Source organism: Bidens hawaiensis, unplaced genomic scaffold (genome assembly GCF_021521415.1).
Source record: "Bidens hawaiensis isolate Kalapana, Puna unplaced genomic scaffold, B.hawaiensis_p1.1 tig00019448_1, whole genome shotgun sequence".
Lineage (NCBI taxonomy): Eukaryota > Viridiplantae > Streptophyta > Magnoliopsida > Asterales > Asteraceae > Bidens > Bidens hawaiensis.
The window spans coordinates 230,259-247,959 of NW_027492956.1; the positions used below are offsets into that span (position 1 = coordinate 230,259).

Below are 17,701 nucleotides of genomic sequence, written 5' to 3' on the forward strand. Positions count from 1 at the left end.
TCTAAAAACTTATAATCATTAAAACATTTCTTGATCAGGATTCATTATTCTCAAAATGGTAAAAATATTTTAGAACCATGTTTTAAAATATATTATCCTCGACATAAGTTATTTCAGAAAATTTAAAGACATCTAATATTCCAACTAAAAATTACAAGTTATTGAACACAATACTTAAAGCCAAAAGATTATATCATTACTAATCATAAAGTGCAGGAAACTAGAATGGCAACACCCGGGTTTCGTCTTGAAAAGCCAAGATCCCTCCACCCAAGTACTGCCAGATGTTCAAAAGTTAAGATTACATGGGCTTCGTCTTGGAAAGTCAAGATCCCTCCACCCATGTATCCTAATATCCTAAGCATACCATTTTTCAAGACAGAAAAAAGTAAATTGTTCAACAGCCATTACAACCCAATATTAGACCAACAAACAGAAACACATAAAAAATTGGGCTCAAGCGTTTTCTTTACCGCTATCATCGCCCAATTGCACCTCGTCACCAACCGCCTTCACCGCACCCATGATAGCCACCTCCACAGCCTCTTCTGCAACCTTCTCCGCTCTACTAGGACCAGCATCCTCCACCTTCTCCCCACCAAGCTCAGCCAGTATCTTCTCTTAACCAGCTACATCCCAGAAAGGAGTGTCCAGACCAGCATCCTTCGCCTCTTTAGCCATCTTAAGCCGGGACTAGAATACGGAAACAACAGCAGACTTCTTTGCCCCCTCCATAGCATCATAAACTTTTATCATACATTCCGCCTCTTGATGAACCAACTCCTTCTTGACCAGTGATAACTCCAGCTTCAGGTCATCTACCTCTTTGGGTTTCTTATTAAGAAGACTGGTCTTTGTCACCCCCATCTTCATCAGTTCAGAGATACGAGTATGGGCTTCATGGAGTTCAAGGCTCATGGCGGCAAACCGAGAGGAAAGATATTCGAGGCCCTACAAGGATAAAGAATCTCCAATATAAGTTATTCTCAGGATATGAGAAATCACGACAAATGAAGAAGATACATGCTGAGTCTTATTCATGGCATCGTGGAAATCAACATCGTGCACGGGAACGGATTCGCTGGTCTCCTGGCTCTTCCATTTCTTAGAGCCTTTCGCTCGGCTGCCTTCTGGACGTGGGATAGAGCTGGATGTGGGTTCTTTCTTGATAGCGCTTCGAGTGGATACCATGCTTTCTATATCTTCAAGGGCAAAAGCAGAAGCAGACTTGCCTACAATTACATAGGTTAGTATCCCTAATCCTTAAAATGTTGATACTAACATCTCAAATGTTTCTTACTAGACATAACGGAACTCGAGGATGGATATGGCTCTTGAAAGCTTGACTGAAGATGAAACGTCCTTACCTCCTCGTCAATAAGAAAGAAGGATGCAAGCCTGTCCTTAGTTTCTCCGGTGGGAGAAGCGATCTCAAAGAACTTCAAAGCTGCAAAAATAAAGAAAAACACATCAGTCACAAAAGATATCGATATATATTCAAGATACAGTATCCTACTTTTGGAAACCCAGAGATAAGGAAGAGTATTGGGCTGTGGAAAAGAATCTCTCCGAACAAAGAAAAATTGTCTCTTCCACTGGTCATTGTTCTGGGTGTTTTTCAAGACCAATGGAGATTGACCAAATTTGATCTTAAGGAGATATCTTGAAGACCCATGGCTACGAAGGTCGTATACAGAAGCAAGCTCCGAGAGAGTAAATTCAAGAGCGTGGTCGGTGATTAGTCTCTCCAAAACAAGCAAAGTCCTCCAAACCATGGGCATGGTTTGGGCATAGCTGAGACCAGTTCTTGAAAAGAACTCGGTGGTAAAGGTAGGAAATGGATAGGAAAAACCAATTTTGAATGGCAAAAAAGGAAAACAGATCCAGGTTTTTGAAACATGGTCAGAAGATAGGATGGCGTCAAAAGGCCTAAAAACTGTTCGCGGAGGAAAACATCCTCGAGACCTCAAGTTGGCGATGTCTGCATCACCAAAAATGCATATTTCACTTGCAGGACTAGCAAGGAGATTCTGTGATACAAAATTCTCAATGCGTTCGGACTCATGATTTAAGAAGAATGAATAGAGAGAATTTACCTTAGCAATAGAAGAATATGGATGGAGATGTTATTTATCCAGATAGTTATAAAGCAAACCTAGGGTTTACCCAAAGGATGGATAAGTGACACGTGTATCAACAATCCACCGCACATGCAGAAATTTCAAATTCTTCGAAAATTTAACAGCTGTAAGGCATATCTACAGCTATTAAAATTTGGGGACAATTGTTAGGGCACGGATTTCCGGTATTCTCAGGAAACATTATTTAGAGCAAATTCAGGATGCAGAATCGTCAAAGGTAACTGGTATCCTAATTACATTATATAACTAACACGATCTTTGCTACTTTCCATATTTACCAGGTCAAAGACGGTTGCTTGATCACCCGAGAACTCACACTTGCTGTTATAAGGACGTGACCAATAAGGAAACGTGCTGATAAGAAGAATTAACGACTAATTGATTTAGTCTAGGAGTTTCCTTAAATATAGGATTTCTTGATAGACTTAATTTGTTATAAATAGAGCTCAAAACAAAGGATCAAACACACACTCTAGACACACGAGACTTACTAGTACTCGCATTATCTGTAATCACGATCAAGTTTGAGCTCCACCATTGTAATCACCTTTGTTATTAATAAACCGGTGGTGATAGTTTTCACCGCCCGGGGTTTTTTGCTTGTTATCCTAAGGATAACGGGTTTTGTCCTTACAACAAATCCTTGTGTTCAAGCACTTTTACGTTCATTTCATATAAGCACCAAGTCCCAATTACTAATTTGGTTACGTAATTACCATTGTCGATTTTTGACCAAAACAATATCCTTGCATATTAAACTAATACCAGCCTATGATATAACATGACTGGAAACAATTGTCAAGTTAACAATCTTTTTTTATATTTTTTATTTAAAAAAAAGAGGGGGGGGGGAGGGATAAGATCTGAAATAAGGTCGTAAAAGTTTTGCATATTATAAGGCTTATAGTGTATATTTAGATATCCCATAGGGGAGACAATTTCTTGAGTTTGCTATGCAGGAAATCTTGAAGCCTTAATGAACAAATTATTACATATTTGAAAGTATTTATCAAGAAGAAAGAATCTCTCCTGGGGTACTGCGAGTAAAGAGGGGAACAACACCCTCCCCAAGGGATCGAGAATTTGAAAAGTCCCTTCCAGAAAAGGGAAGCCATATCACTATCCACCGTCAAAGGTGCACCACCAACTTTAGTTAAGCAAGACTGACTCCAACAAACCACATTCAACCTTGATGGGAATACTTGGGATATATGATTTTTGAAGCATCAAGATGACAACTTTCGTTCTAAAGAACTCGGTCAAACAAGACAGCACCAAATTATTGGGCATAATATAAAGCTCATAAGTAATAAAGGAAGTTTCAGATATGGAAAGTAACTTCAAGAAGTGTTAATCTGTTAGTACCGTCTCAAAGAAATAAAGAACACGTCGAAACAAAGCTTCACGAACATCATAACGTCTCGCATATTTGGTGCTCTCCCAAGAAGAAGAGCCCCCTTCCATAAGACGGGGTGAATGAAAAAGTTCTTTCCACAAAGAAGGAACCTTATTTCTACTGCAATGTTCCATATTACAAGAATTCTCTCCAAAAGAATCCCCTCCCATGATAGGGCATGCTTAAAAGTTCCTTCCATAAAAGAGGAATCCCCTTCTCATAACATTGTTTCATATTGCAAGATTTTTCACTAAAAAAAGTAATCCCATTCCAACAAATGGCCATTCGAAAAGTTCTATCGATGAAGAAAGGAAAAGCCTTCGGCAGCAACACTTATCATTTCAAAAGTTTCTTATGATGAAGAAACCTTTATATCCGTATTATCTTAATGGAAGAGAGAGAGCCCCCTTCAAAACATTCTTTCATAACAAAGCCCCTTCCAAGACAAACAAGTCATAACAAAGCCCCTTCCAAGAAGGAAGCCTCCTTTCAAAACAGTCCATTCATAACGATGCTTCTCCCAAACACTTCTCCCAGGCAACCCATACCGAAGCCCCTTGCCATATTACAAGAACCTTTTCAAAAAAGAAGATGCCCTTTCTAAGGGATGAGGTGTTCAAAAATTCCCTTTAGAAAGAAAAAATATTATTTGCACAAGATTTCTCTGCAAAGGAAAACATCCCTTTCCAATGAAGGAAGTATTTGAAAAGTTCTTCCCATTAGGAATAAGAGCCTTCTATAGAAACATCTCTTATTACAAGATCTTCCACTCATGAAGAATAATCCCATTCTATTGGACGACGTATTCGAGAAGCCTCTTTCGTGAGAAAGGAGGGCCTTATACATCAACTTTTTACATTACAAGAATTTCTTCTTCTTAAAAGAACCCCCGTCCAAGGGATGGAATGTTTAAAGGTACCGCTTTCCATCAAATCTGCTTGCTACATCAACAACATCCCATGCTACAAGAGTTTTCTAGAAAGAAGAAAAATCCCCGTCTAGGGGATGACACACGTGAAAGGTCGATCCCACTCAGAAGAAACACCCTCCCTACACCAACATGGAGCTGGGGACTAATTTGACAGTGCACCATTGTGTCGTGGGTTTTCGTCATTAGAGTCTCTTTACTAAGGCAAGGGGGAACCCATACATAAGCTTTTATGCATAAAGACGTATCTCATAAAGAAATCGCCATCTTAAAGAGACTTCCAAGAAAAATAGTCCATTTCCAATGAAAGAGGTATTGGAAAGTCCCTTCCAAGAAGAATGAAAGTCTTCTACAGCATCACCTCATGTTTCAAGAGTTGTCCTTTTACAGAAGAAGAGTCCCATTCTGAAGAGTGACAAAGTCTCCATGAAAGAAAAAAGCCTCCTGTAACAGCACTTAGCATCCCAAGAAACCTCCACATCAATATTAACTTTTATCATAAGGGATTGAGCCCCTTCCGTCAGCCCCTTTCATCATCCTTCATGTGTAAGACTCCTAACGTATATTAAAAATATGTTTTTTTATTTATGACTAACAAATATAATTGGTCAATCATTACCTATAATTCCCCCATGTGGGATAAAGCCCTCTTTAAGAGGCATAATACTTATAATTCCCCCATGTGGGATAAAGCCCTCTTTAAAAGGCATAATACTTATAATTCCTCCATGCGGGATAAAGCCCTCTTTAAGAGGCATAATACTTATAAGTCCCCATGTGGGATAAAGCCCTCTTTAAGAGGCACAATACTTATAATTCCCCTATGTGGGATAAAGCTCTCTTTAAGAGGCATAATACATATAATTCCCCGTAATGGGAAAATGACATAAATTCTCCTTCATGAGTGTGAAAGGAAGGCCCGGCTGAGGGGCTTGGATCCATATACAAAATAGCCCCATCTATGAGGCTCAATAATTATAATTTCCCCAGAGGAAAATAGCTCATTCTAAAAGGTTTGGAACTTAAACCCCCTCCCCCAAGCAGGAGGTATAACCCAAAATGTGCTCAAATGCACCGTGGAGTCAAAATGCAATATCCACTCACATCTTTAATGTGATTTATTCATCTTAAATGACAAGAACTTGCATAAGAAACATATAGAAAGATCACCATGATTAATGCTAGTGGTTTGATACATTTTCATTATTAATTATCACATTGGAATGGTCTACGCTTTAGTTATGAGGATGATTTTGGGCTTAAAAGTCCCTTATCCAAATCATAAATAATTAGCATAAGAGACTGGGGGACTTGAAGAGGTAATTCCAGGATTGGGCCTATTGTATGGGGATGATTTTAGAGATGTGTAATCTTTGTCGCATCCATGACTTCTCCATCTCGACCATGCTGGGGACAAATTTGATAAGTTAAAACAGAAGAAGGACCGCGTGTTTCTATCAAGGTAGATTTAAATTATCAAGATAATTGGATCAAGATCATGTGAACTAAGTATCATCTACCTCAACCAAAATATTAAAAGAGGATCTCGCCCGAAACTGGTCCAATGAGTAGGTTTAAAAGGGATGAACCTATCCCGTATATGATAGATGAGCTAGGACTACATTAGTCTTTTGTTCATATCAGAATAAGGACTAGGGGACTTGCAAAGCCTGCTGTGAAAATGGAACTCAGTCCCATGATGAGTCCAAGTTAGGAAAGCCAGAAGAAACCAAAATACTTGGGGAGTTCTAGTTACTCCAACCAAACATCCTACCAACCAGGAAAGAAGGAGATAGGAAATGCAACTTTGAAACTAAGAAAAGGGAAAAAGCAGTGATGAGAAAGGCTGGCGAGTCGAAAGGTGTCATCAAATCTTTGGGGAGCGTGAGAAGCTTTTTCAGAACTATCGCCAGTTTACGTATGGGTCGGGCGATGGGCTGAAAAAATAAAAGGGGGATTGGATAATTTAAGTCAAGGAAAAGTCCGAGTTGGTTCATCACCCTTACAATAGACGGGGAAACTTGATGAAGCTACCCTAGAAAGGAACCCAATAATATCATTCTTACTTTAACAACCGGTAAGGTGATGGTGATGTCGATAAAGGATACCGGCACTAACCTTATGAAGAAAGTGTGAAGATGGGAAAATGTCTTTAGAAAATATATAGAGAGGTGTTGAGTCGTTTAAGATAACACAAAAATCGGGTTAACAGAGGAAACAACATAAGCAAACACTTCCGGAGGATAAAAAAGAGTGTCGGCATAAAATTATAGCGGATAACTGATATAAGTCCATTATACTCGTCATAAATAACGAGCACAATGGACTGGGGGACTTGAAGAGCCTACCTCGGAATTGAGCTCCGAGGGGAAGCTAAAACCCATTAAGCAAGAAAGAAGGGCCAAGGCTGAAGGGAGAAAAGAAATACAAGCCCCAAGAAAACAAACCAACAAATTAATGAATACACAACGGGCCAAGTACCAAAAGCCCAAAAAGAAGAAAGTGAAGAAAGACACGAGTGACAATAGTTATTGAGTCTATTACCCTTATCATAAATAACAAGGGCAATAGATTGGGGGACTTGAAGAGCCTACCCACGAGACAGGTCTCATGAGCAGGCTCCAGCCCAATAACAACAACAAGCCCAACAACAAGAAGCCCGGTAGCCCAGACATTCTAGAAGCTCACTTGGAGGGAAACGGTTTGCGAGGGAAACCGCACATGCTACATGTCTGATCCAGCGGGTGGCCCGATGCACGCATGTCCCGGGATAAGAGGCAGGAACCGTGGGATAAAGATCTACGAACTCGTCGGACCAAAGGAAAGCAGGATGGACCGAGGGACTCGTGTAATACTAGTGTATCCGGTAGATAATGTGTATAATACTTTCCTCTATAAAAGAGGAGAGGAGAACAATGTAATAAGGGGACAAATAGAACATAATACTCACTCACTTCTTGGTATATCAACTTAATACCGATCTCCATTCTCTCTTGAGCTTGTTAGGAACCTTACCCTTTCGGAATAGGTTCCAACATCATGTGAACAAAATGGTTTTGCTTTAATATATTAGTTAGACGATCGATCGTGAATTGAAAATTAAACAATGTCTATATACATGTAAGGAAGACGTGCAAGTTCCAATGATGCCACCTGCATGTTACGCAGTGATATAATCGCTTTAAGTTACTTGATAATTTTGTTTCAAGTTATAGTATTGACTTGATTATAACAATTTGACGCATATTATGATATTAGGCATCACCACAGCGAAACAATGGTAACTAACCAGTTTATATATAAGCAAAATTCACGGAAATTAATGCATCATGTATATCTATATTGTTTTTCCATAATCTTCAACATCAAAAACAGAAAAAAATTTCAATACTGTATAATAATAATTAACGAGTGAGTAGTGACATGTATAACATACTCATACACCATCCAATTACATCACATAATATTAGTACAAGTATTAGATACCATAACTTATAATTGTGTACCTTAATTTACAATTATAACCCAAAATGGACATGAAACTTATACAAAAATATTTGGAGTTACCTTAACCTAAATAAATATAAAGTTGATAAAAAAAGGAGCAATAAGAGATGCCTCAATTCAATGTTTTTTTTCCAACTAAAGGATAAAGAGATGTAAGTTTCCTATCCGAAACCGCAAAAATCCACCGAAATAAACACTGATGGTTTGATTTTATGTTTTTGTAAAAAGAACTTTCGCCTTAGTTTGGGTTTTTCGTGTAAATAAAAACCAAACTGAACTTATAGATTTAAACTTTTCATATTGAATTTTAAGTAATTTATAATACTTTAATATACCGTTTAACCTAAATATTTTAGCTCAAATGGATACTAATCAACTAATAACTAACTAGCAACAAAAAATTAGGCCCAAGTTCATTATTTATTAATTTTGGCCCAGATTGCAAAACTGAAACATAACCCAAACAAATATATGAAATAACCGAAACCAGATGGTTTTCAAAAACTCAAAAACCAAAAATTCACAATGTTGTTTTGATTTGATTTGAGCCCGTGCACTTTCAACTTCTTTTTCCAAGTGCAGTATACCCCCAAGGGGTTGTGGGTTTTTTATATCAATTGGGGCCCTCTGCTCAGCACCCCCATCCCTTGTCATTCGATTTTGATCTAATGTTTCAAAGTAAGAAATGCAACATAAAATTGTAAACGAGACCATTCACAATAGAAGACTCAAAAACCAGGTTAAACACACACACATCTCTCATTCTTTACTCAAAAACCTGTTCTAAACAAAAGCGTTCACCATGCGTTCTTTCGTAGACAAAGAGCTCATATCATAATATTTTTTTTTCTTTTGAAGGCTTTTTGTAAAAGAAAATAGTTTCAATCAATTAGAATTTTAGCATAAATAGTTTGAATAAATTAGAGAGTTTAACACGAGCTTTATCTCGATTAACATCGGAAGGAAAGTAAAGATTTTAATTGAAAATGATGAACCTAGACGACCCGGTACTAGTGCTGAATGTGATTATGGACATATGAGATTCTTTTCCATTGAATCATATTGGAGAGTCGTTTAAAACCTCTTGATGGGCTAGAATGTATAGATGGGCCATATAAATACCCCACTGGATCCGACTACCAAGAAACAGACCCGATCCATGTTAATCGGATCCTACTTTGGGAAGAACCTTCTTATTCATTTCATTTTCATTTCCCCCAAATTAACTAAATTCAAAACCCTAATTCTCCAATTTCTCATCAATGACGTCCGATTCACCATCGTCATCATCCTCCATCGAAGAACACGAATCTAATTCCATCGCCAACAATTCAATCGACACGTCACTAGACGCAATCGAAACTCAACTCTCTTCAATCTCATTCAGCAACGAATTTACTCCGTCATCTTCCAATCACCATGACGTCACCGTCTCAGACATCACTAACGAACCGTTAACACACACCGTTAGCGATACATTCAGGAACATTAATAATAATCATTCGATCGGTGAGAGTAGTTATACGAACAATCTGGAGGTTGAGGTGGAAGTGGAGGATGGAGCAATGTCAAGCCCTAGCAGCAGTGGATATGCTGGTGTGAGAGGAAGTAGCAGTGGTGGTGCTGGAAGTGTTACTAGTGCTGCTTCTGATGCTATTAGGGAGGAGTTTAACGGTGATTCGGTTGCTGATGATGGACTCAATTTGAATTCCGTCGAGAATTCGCAAGCGCAGTGGGTTCGCGGTAAACGACATGATGATGAGGTGTTCTTCTTGCATGCAGAGTTTTGTTTAATTTGTGTATTGTTATTGTTATTATTATTATTATTATTATTATTATTATCCTCTGTTTTGATAACATATATGTTGATAGTGCCTGTAGTGAATGAACGGTTGTAGTTAGGGGTGTGCACGGTTCGGTTTGGGCTAGCACGTGAACTTCGGTTCTTGAATGCTTGGAAACTGTGGGGTTTTTTCGTTTCGGTTTTCCTCCTTTGCCGTTTTAGCTTGAAAATTTTCAATCGATTTTTTTTTATTACCAAAGTAATGCATTTTGTACTAAAACAGAAACTTTAATTTTTGAAATTTTGAAAACTATTTGGTGATACAGTTTTTGGCTAAAACAGAAACTTTGGTTTTTGAGATTTTGAAAACTATTCGGTTTCAGTTTTTACAGTTTTGTCATGTAACTTGTAGATTTGAGTGGATTTTTTTATTACCAAAATGACAATAACAAATTTGGGCCTAAATCATTTTGTTAATTTATAACTAATTGATTATCATACATTTGGGCTAAACTATTTGAGTTACATATTTATTAAATTTATATAAATTACAAAGGAAAAAATGAAAATCTATAAACTAGGTTCGGTTTTTTGGGTTTTTAATTCATGCAAAACCAATACTGAACCGTAAGTTCGGTTTTTACAAAAACATAAAACCAAGCTGTCAGTTTTTGTTTTGGTTTGGTTTTTTGAGTTTTTCGGGTTTCGGATCGGTCTTTTAGGTTTCATGCACATCCATAATTGTCTCTAATGTATTGTAACTGATAATGGATAAAGTGCAGGATGATAATTCTATCTCTTGGAGGAAAAGGAAGAAACATTTCTTTATTTTGAGTCACTCTGGAAAGCCAATATATTCAAGGTATGCACAGTTCTTACCATTTCAAATAAAGGATTCATTCACATGAGTTCTATTCACATTAGTCGATTTTGTTTACGAGATGGTAATTAGTATGATTTGCTTCAAATCAGTTTGCATGTATCATTTAGTCTCTTTATTACTACACTTGACATGTGTGATTTCTCTTTTAAAATTGGTTTCTAGATATGGAGATGAGCACAAGCTAGCAGGATTTTCAGCAACTTTGCAAGCTATCATTTCCTTTGTGGAAGATGGGTAAATATCTTAGTATTTGTTGGCAATGCAAATCTTATTTTCGTTACAAAAGCGAAGTCAAAGACTTTGGTTATAGCTATCATTTAAAAAAATAGTTAATTGATATTTGTTTTGAAAATTAGTTATGATCGTCAGCTTAACTAGTAGATGTTTGCAAGAAAAGTAAATGAATTTTAGAAAGACATTTAAATTCATGTAGACCATGTCTTCACACAGTTCACCTTTCTTTTGATAAAATTCGTTTTTTATTTGGAATCGTGTCAACATGTTCTGTAATATTAATTAAACGGCTCTGAATACAGATCATGTCTTCACACGATTTATCTTAGTAAACTATTTGGATTCTACGCGATTAGTTGAATCATAGACTTACAGTAATATTGTCTTACAGTAATCAATGGTAATCAATAATGCATATAGTTTAAAAGACAGTTGAACGAAAATATTAGTAAGCATTTAAAACAAATATATATCCAATGTCAAAAAACTATAGTTAAATCAAAGAAACAGTTATAAGAAGTCATGGATTCATCTAAATACGCCTAAGTTGCATAATGATGTATTTTAAACCATAGTTATTAAAAGCGCAGCGCCTGACCGCCTAGGCGTTTTTTAGCGACGCGGTGGTTTACCACCTTCCTTAATTACAGGCGCTAATTTAGGAGAAAAGTCGTCCTTTGCTTATTTTTCTGCTTTATTTTATTTGATTTTCTTTGACTTATCACTTAACCCATTTAAACAACTTACCTAAAATTAAATGGGTTAACATAATTAAAGAACACGATTCAGTAAAGTTAGTTCTGTCAACAGTGATCGATTCTCATATTTTTTTTATTTGTATTATTTGAAGATGCATCCTTTTCATAATTGAAAGTTTAATATAGTGTGTTTTATTTACTAATTGTCATCATGCAACATGTTAACATGTTTTTGAACTTAAATTTAATTTAGATTGTTGGCCTTTTAGATGATTTTGGTACTTTATGTTAGAGGATTATGGCTTGAAATATTTGGGAATTTGAAAAAGGTGATATTTTCCATTACAATATTTGGTTGTTCTATGAACTGTTTCAAGAATAAATGTTTGTTTCCAGTATTAATATATTTAAAATTTTGTTTAATTATGTGCGTTTTTTTTAAAAAGCGGGCCCTTTTTTTGTGCTTAAGGTCTGGGTGCTAGGCACACCTTCAACGCTTTAGAGCACTTCTCGCATTTCACACAAATGGTGTATGTAATTTGCAGTTATCATTGCATATTTACTTTTTTAATCTCTCAGGGGAGATAGAGTCAAATTGGTTAGGGCTGGAAAACACCAGGTGGTTTTTCTAGTTAAAGGACCAATTTATCTAGTTTGCATTAGCTCTACAGAAGAATCTTATGAATCACTACGAGGGCAGCTTGAGCTTCTTTATGGTCAGGTAAAATTACTTTACTACCCTTTGGTTTGTCTGAAATGTTTATCACGTACTTGTACATCATTATATGATTGACATTAATGCAGATGATACTTATACTTACAAGATCCGTTGATAGATGTTTCGAGAAAAATCCAAAATTTGACATGACTCCTTTGCTCGGGGGAACCGATGCTGTTTTTTCTTCACTCATTCAGTCATTCAGCCGGTTTGTTTTCTTTTCTTTGATCAACTTTCTATAGAAAATTGTCAATCCATTATAATTATATATAGAAGTTTTATCGATTAACTATTTGTGTCAGGAACCCTGCTACTTTTCTTCATGCATACACTTGTCTTCCTCTTGCTTATCCTACCAGGCAAGCTGCTGGTGCTATTTTGCAAGATGTTGCTGATACAGGTGTTGTTTTTGCAATATTGATGTGCAAAGATAAGGTTTTACAGCGTTACTTATACACCTACAAATAAATAAATAAATTTATATTCTAGTTAAGTTAAACTAGAGGTAAATGCAGGTTGTTAGTTTGGTGGGCTTGCAGAAATCATCTCTTCATCCTGATGATATGTTGCTGCTGGCCAACTTTGTCACGTCATCTGAATCATTCAGGCAAGTTTATTTCTTTTTTCTCTTCTTTATGTCAATCGTGTTACAACCCATATTTTTATTTGTGTAAATACATCAACCCATCTCGCACACATTTAAGATCATGTAACCCGAGCATGACCTGTTTAACCCTTTTATCTAAACGTGGGTTGGCAGGCAATAACCAAGTTGTAAATGTGTTTATTGGGTTGGTGGGTTGTAGAAAAATGGGTTGAATGGGTCATAAGCGGGTTAGTGGGTCGACCTATTTAACTTAACGTGTTAAACAAGTCAATGCAAACCTGACCCGGTTTTTAAACGGCCTAGGTTTGCCAACCCAAAACTTGATTTACGGTACTGACGTTGCTAAATATGTAACTGTATCGCAGGACATCTGAATCTTTTTCACCGATATGTTTGCCAAGATACAACCCTATGGCGTTTCTATATGCTTATGTTCATTATTTTGATGTGAGTCAATCACAACTTTCTATAAAATTATCCTCCCACAAGTTAAATGCTTACATGACGCAATCTTGTTAATTTATGTTATTAGTTATTACATTATGTTTTTCTACAATATTATATGGGAGATTAAGTGAGTTCAACAATATATATATTTACAGGCTGATACGTACTTGATATTGCTCACGACAAGTTCTCAAGCGTTTTTCCATCTTAAAGAATGCAGGCAAGTGTTTCTTCTCTTAGTATATATTCCAATATCATTCTTTGTAATAAAGTCATGATGATCATCTTGTCTACTCCATTTAAACTACGCTTCATAGGATACGAGTTGAAACGGTCCTATCAAAGTCAAACGTTCTAAATGAAGTTCAAAGGTCCATGTCACAAGGAGGCTTGTGCATTGACCAATTACCCGTTGACCCTTCTGCTCGGTCTGGGTCTTTATTTCATTTAAATCAAAGACGGTCCCCTGAAACGGTTGTAGGTATAGGCGGTCCAGCTGGACTTTTGCACTTCATATATCGCAGCATATATCTCGATCAATATGTATCTTCTGAGTTTGCCCCTCCAATCACAGAACCCAAACAACAGAAAAGGTTTTTGACTTTTCTAAATTCCACGTCACTACTTACCCTGATTATATTTTATAGTTTTTGAGTAACAGATGACTTTTTTTCTTTTGTTTGTTTGTAGATTGTATAGAGCATACCAGAGACTTTATGCTTCAATGCATGATAAAGGGTTGGGCCCTCATAAAACTCAGCTCAGAAGAGATGAAACTTATGGTAAAGTATTCTAATCTATCAGATTCTAGCAATTTTATTTATATATTTGCGTCCTCTTTTTCTAATATTACAGAAGGTATTTCTTGATTAATGTTGGTATTAAAATTACAGTTAATTTATTCCATTCTGCAGTTTTACTGTGCTGGGTTACACAAGATTTTGAACTTTATGCAGCTTTTGATCCCCTTGCAGATAAGGTTAATTAATTTTTTTGACTGATGGATAATTTTATAATGTCATAATTACCCAACAAAAAATCACAATATCAAATATACCAATTTTCAAGTTTACGACATTCATACCCTTCGTTGTGGAAGAGTATGGAATGTAAGGCAAAAGAGAATGGTATAATACTCATATTATAGAATTTTTATAATTTTTTAGGGTATGTGATTTTTTTAGGTTAATATGATATTGTGCAAGTCTAGATGAGTTTATAGGGTAATTTATATATGCAACTTATAACTGAAGTTTGGTAAGTTAATGTTTGCAGAGTGTGGCGATACGGATATGCAACCGGGTATGTCAGTGGGTGAAAGATGTGGAAAATGAAATATTTTTGTTGGGAGCAAGCCCTTTTTCATGGTGATAATCTCCCGAATAACATAATGTGTTGTGCCTCTGTTTTTTGTTGTTTTTTTGCTCTTGTAGTGTAATGGTATTTAGTACAAAAACTGACAAAAATAAATAGCTAAGAAGTGTTCGTATAGCCTTGAGTAAGAAACATTACACTTGTATCTCCTACTTACATACCGACTGATGTTCAAAACGGTTTGGGACTAGGAACCGGAACCGGTTCCTAACCGGTTCCTATATTCAAAACCCCCTTTGAAACCGGTTCTAGGCTCGAACCGGTTAGGGAACCGAACCGGTTCTCCCACCCTCGGACCCCTAACCTATGGAACCGGTTCTTACCGGTTCCTGCCGGTTACAGTGTAAAATTTTTTTTTTTTTTTTTCGTTTTTCGTTTGCGATTTGGATTCTAAACTACGATTCGTATTTGTATAGCATGAAAAATAAACAAAACAATTAACATAAAATTCATTTTATTTACTTTAAGAAGTTCAAAAAAAAAGGTTACATGTTTTAAAATCTTCAAAAACAAACTAACAAAACATTAAACTTATAAATATAAAGTTGTGACATATTGTTTCTAGAAAAGCCTTCTTGTTTGTCGTAATTATTGAGCGGCGACTTCTTCCTCGGAATTACTTGTAGAAATGCCTTCTTGTTAGTCGTGCACTCGAACATCAAGTGGTGTTTCATCTTCGAGAGTGGTTAAGTGTTGAATACGATCGATTGAGTCCAAGTGATCCTTTAAGCAAATGCACATCTCCACCGACTCCGAATTTAGTCTTGTTCTTCTCACCGATATTACACTGCCACTAAGAGAAAAAGCGGATTCCGAAGCTACCGTAGAAGCTTAGACGGTTAGTAAATCACGGGCCATGGTGGCAAGAATCGGAAACTCGGTTTCCTTTACCTTCCACCAAGTCAAAACATCAAAAGTGCCATATTCCTCTTCGGATAAACCGGTAGAGTAATCATTTGCACTATACCTTCCTAGTTCGCTTGAAGGGGTGTTACCCCTTTGTTTTTTAGCCGTTACGTTGCGAACGGTGTTCATAAGGCTAATCATGGGATCTCGTACTCTAGTAGCACTTGAACTTGATGAAGACCCCCCCGGCATAGGCATGTGTATGTTTGACCCATATTTATTTAAATAAAAGTCATACATAAATTTAAAATTCAAGTTAAAATAATTTTCATGCATATCTAAGGCTGAAAAAATTTCGTCTATCACACATTCAACCCCCGTAACATTTAACATTGGGTTTAAAGCGGCGGCGCAAGTAAAAACCGGTGGCAATTCAAGAAAGTATTTTTTTAATTTAAACTTCATTGGTAATATGATGTTTGAAAACATTGGACTTTTATTTTCAAATTCTTTAAGATTGTTAACCATTAAAAATAACTTCGAAAGAACCAAGGGACTTGTCGGATAATACGTTCCCGATAGTTTCGTAGTTGATGTTTTAAAAACTTCAAGAAAAGTCGATAAGTCATTGATAATTTCCCATTTCTCATTTGAAAAGGGGATTGCCAAATCATTCTCGGCAAGACTAGAATGAAACATTTGTAAAGTTTCTCTTTGTTCCAAAGCACTTTGAAACATTATGCAAGTGGAATTCCATCGATGAGGTACATCCCAATTAGCTCCCAAAGCTTTTCTTCCCGTATCTTTACAAAATTTTCTATAATCCATTTGTCTTTTTTTACTTTTCTTAAAAACTTCATGTATCATTAGTCTAAAATCGTTTATAACCGATGTAACCTCATCCGAAGCAAGTCCGTCTTGCACGATTAAATTAATGATATGTGCAACACACCTTGAGTGAAAAAATACACCATTGCAAATCGGCGTATATTTTAATTTTAATTTATCAACCGCCGATGTATTATTCGACGTGTTATCAAATGCCATTGAAAATATTTTATTTTCTAGTTTATAAGTTTTTATAACATAATCTAAAATTTCAAACAAATTATCTCCCGTATGTGGATACTCAAAGAGTTCGAAAGCAATGGTGCGTTTCATCATTTCCCACGATGACGGGTCTACCCAATGAGCGGTGACACAAAGATAAGATTCGGGTAGACCATGTGGAGCCGACCAAACATCACTAGTTAAGTTTATTCCCGTATTTATATTTTCAAAATATGCAATTAGTACCTCTTTGGCCTTCTTCCACAATTTTAAACAATAACGTTTAAGAGTATGACGACTTACGTGAGTGTATTGTGGTTGAAGCGTATCTCGAATCATGGCGGTTAAGCGAGGGTTGTCGAAGTGGCTAAACGGCAAAGCTTCTTGAATCACAAACTTCACCATACGATCTTGAACTCGATCAATTTGGTATGTAAATATTCCGCCTTCACTATCCATTTGCGTTTGTTGCGAATCGACGTTCTTTTTCAACGCCTTGCAATACGGTTTTTCGATGTGTTTCTTCAAATTTGAATTCGAAAGTGGGTTTAAATAAACCCCACAAAACTTGCACCGAGCCTTCAATGAATGGTCACTCAATTCAACCAAATCCCAATTGCACCAAATCTCTTGATTACGATTATGAGGTACAATACGAACGAAACTTGGTTCGGCGTTGGAACCTTGACCAACCGATGATTGTGAGGCAGCCATAACAACAAATATGAATATAGAAGAAGAGAAAACAAGAGATTAGAGAACTCAAAACGTTGTAATAACGTTTTTTTTGTATTTTTTTGCGTTCGGGTTTGCGTTTTGAGTGTTGTGATGAACCCATGACACCAAATACCTATTTATACTAGTAGTGGGGTGCTTGGGGGAGCCAAAAAACGGCTATTTTTGACCCCAACGGTCAAAAAACGGCCAAAAAAACGATTTCCAACGGCTATACTCGATCCAACGGCTAGAACCGGTTCCGGATGGAACCGGTTCCTAACCGGTTCCGGTTCCTACCCGCCCCCACTCAGAAATGCAAGAACCGGTCACGGATCATCGGGTTGAATCAGATAGGGTCCGGTTCCTACAAAA

General features: G+C 36.7%; 1 protein-coding gene across 1 annotated transcript; it reads left to right on the forward strand.

Moving 5' to 3' along the window:
• Nucleotides 1-9,234: 9,234 nt before the first annotated feature.
• Nucleotides 9,235-14,875, forward strand: LOC143558387 (vacuolar fusion protein MON1 homolog). The gene is made up of 13 exons (XM_077047235.1): nucleotides 9,235-9,735; nucleotides 10,538-10,617; nucleotides 10,801-10,872; nucleotides 12,150-12,291; nucleotides 12,375-12,496; nucleotides 12,591-12,723; nucleotides 12,804-12,895; nucleotides 13,261-13,342; nucleotides 13,498-13,562; nucleotides 13,660-13,935; nucleotides 14,033-14,124; nucleotides 14,257-14,321; nucleotides 14,618-14,875. Exons 1-13 carry the CDS (start codon nucleotides 9,235-9,237, stop codon nucleotides 14,711-14,713), a joined length of 1,818 nt encoding a protein of 605 aa, XP_076903350.1. The 3' UTR covers nucleotides 14,714-14,875.
• The last annotated feature ends 2,826 nt before the right edge of the window (nucleotides 14,876-17,701 follow it).

What these genes read in the sequence shown, in the direction of transcription:
- LOC143558387 (XM_077047235.1), top strand. Translation starts at nt 9,235, where the DNA reads ATGACGTCCGATTCACCATCGTCATCATCCTCCATCGAAGAACACGAA. An exon ending in CTCATTCAGTCATTCAGCCG is followed by an intron (nt 12,497 to 12,590) that starts GTTTGTTTTCTT and finishes TATTTGTGTCAG; the next exon opens with GAACCCTGCTACTTTTCTTC. An exon ending in TTCCATCTTAAAGAATGCAG is followed by an intron (nt 13,563 to 13,659) that starts GCAAGTGTTTCT and finishes TACGCTTCATAG; the next exon opens with GATACGAGTTGAAACGGTCC.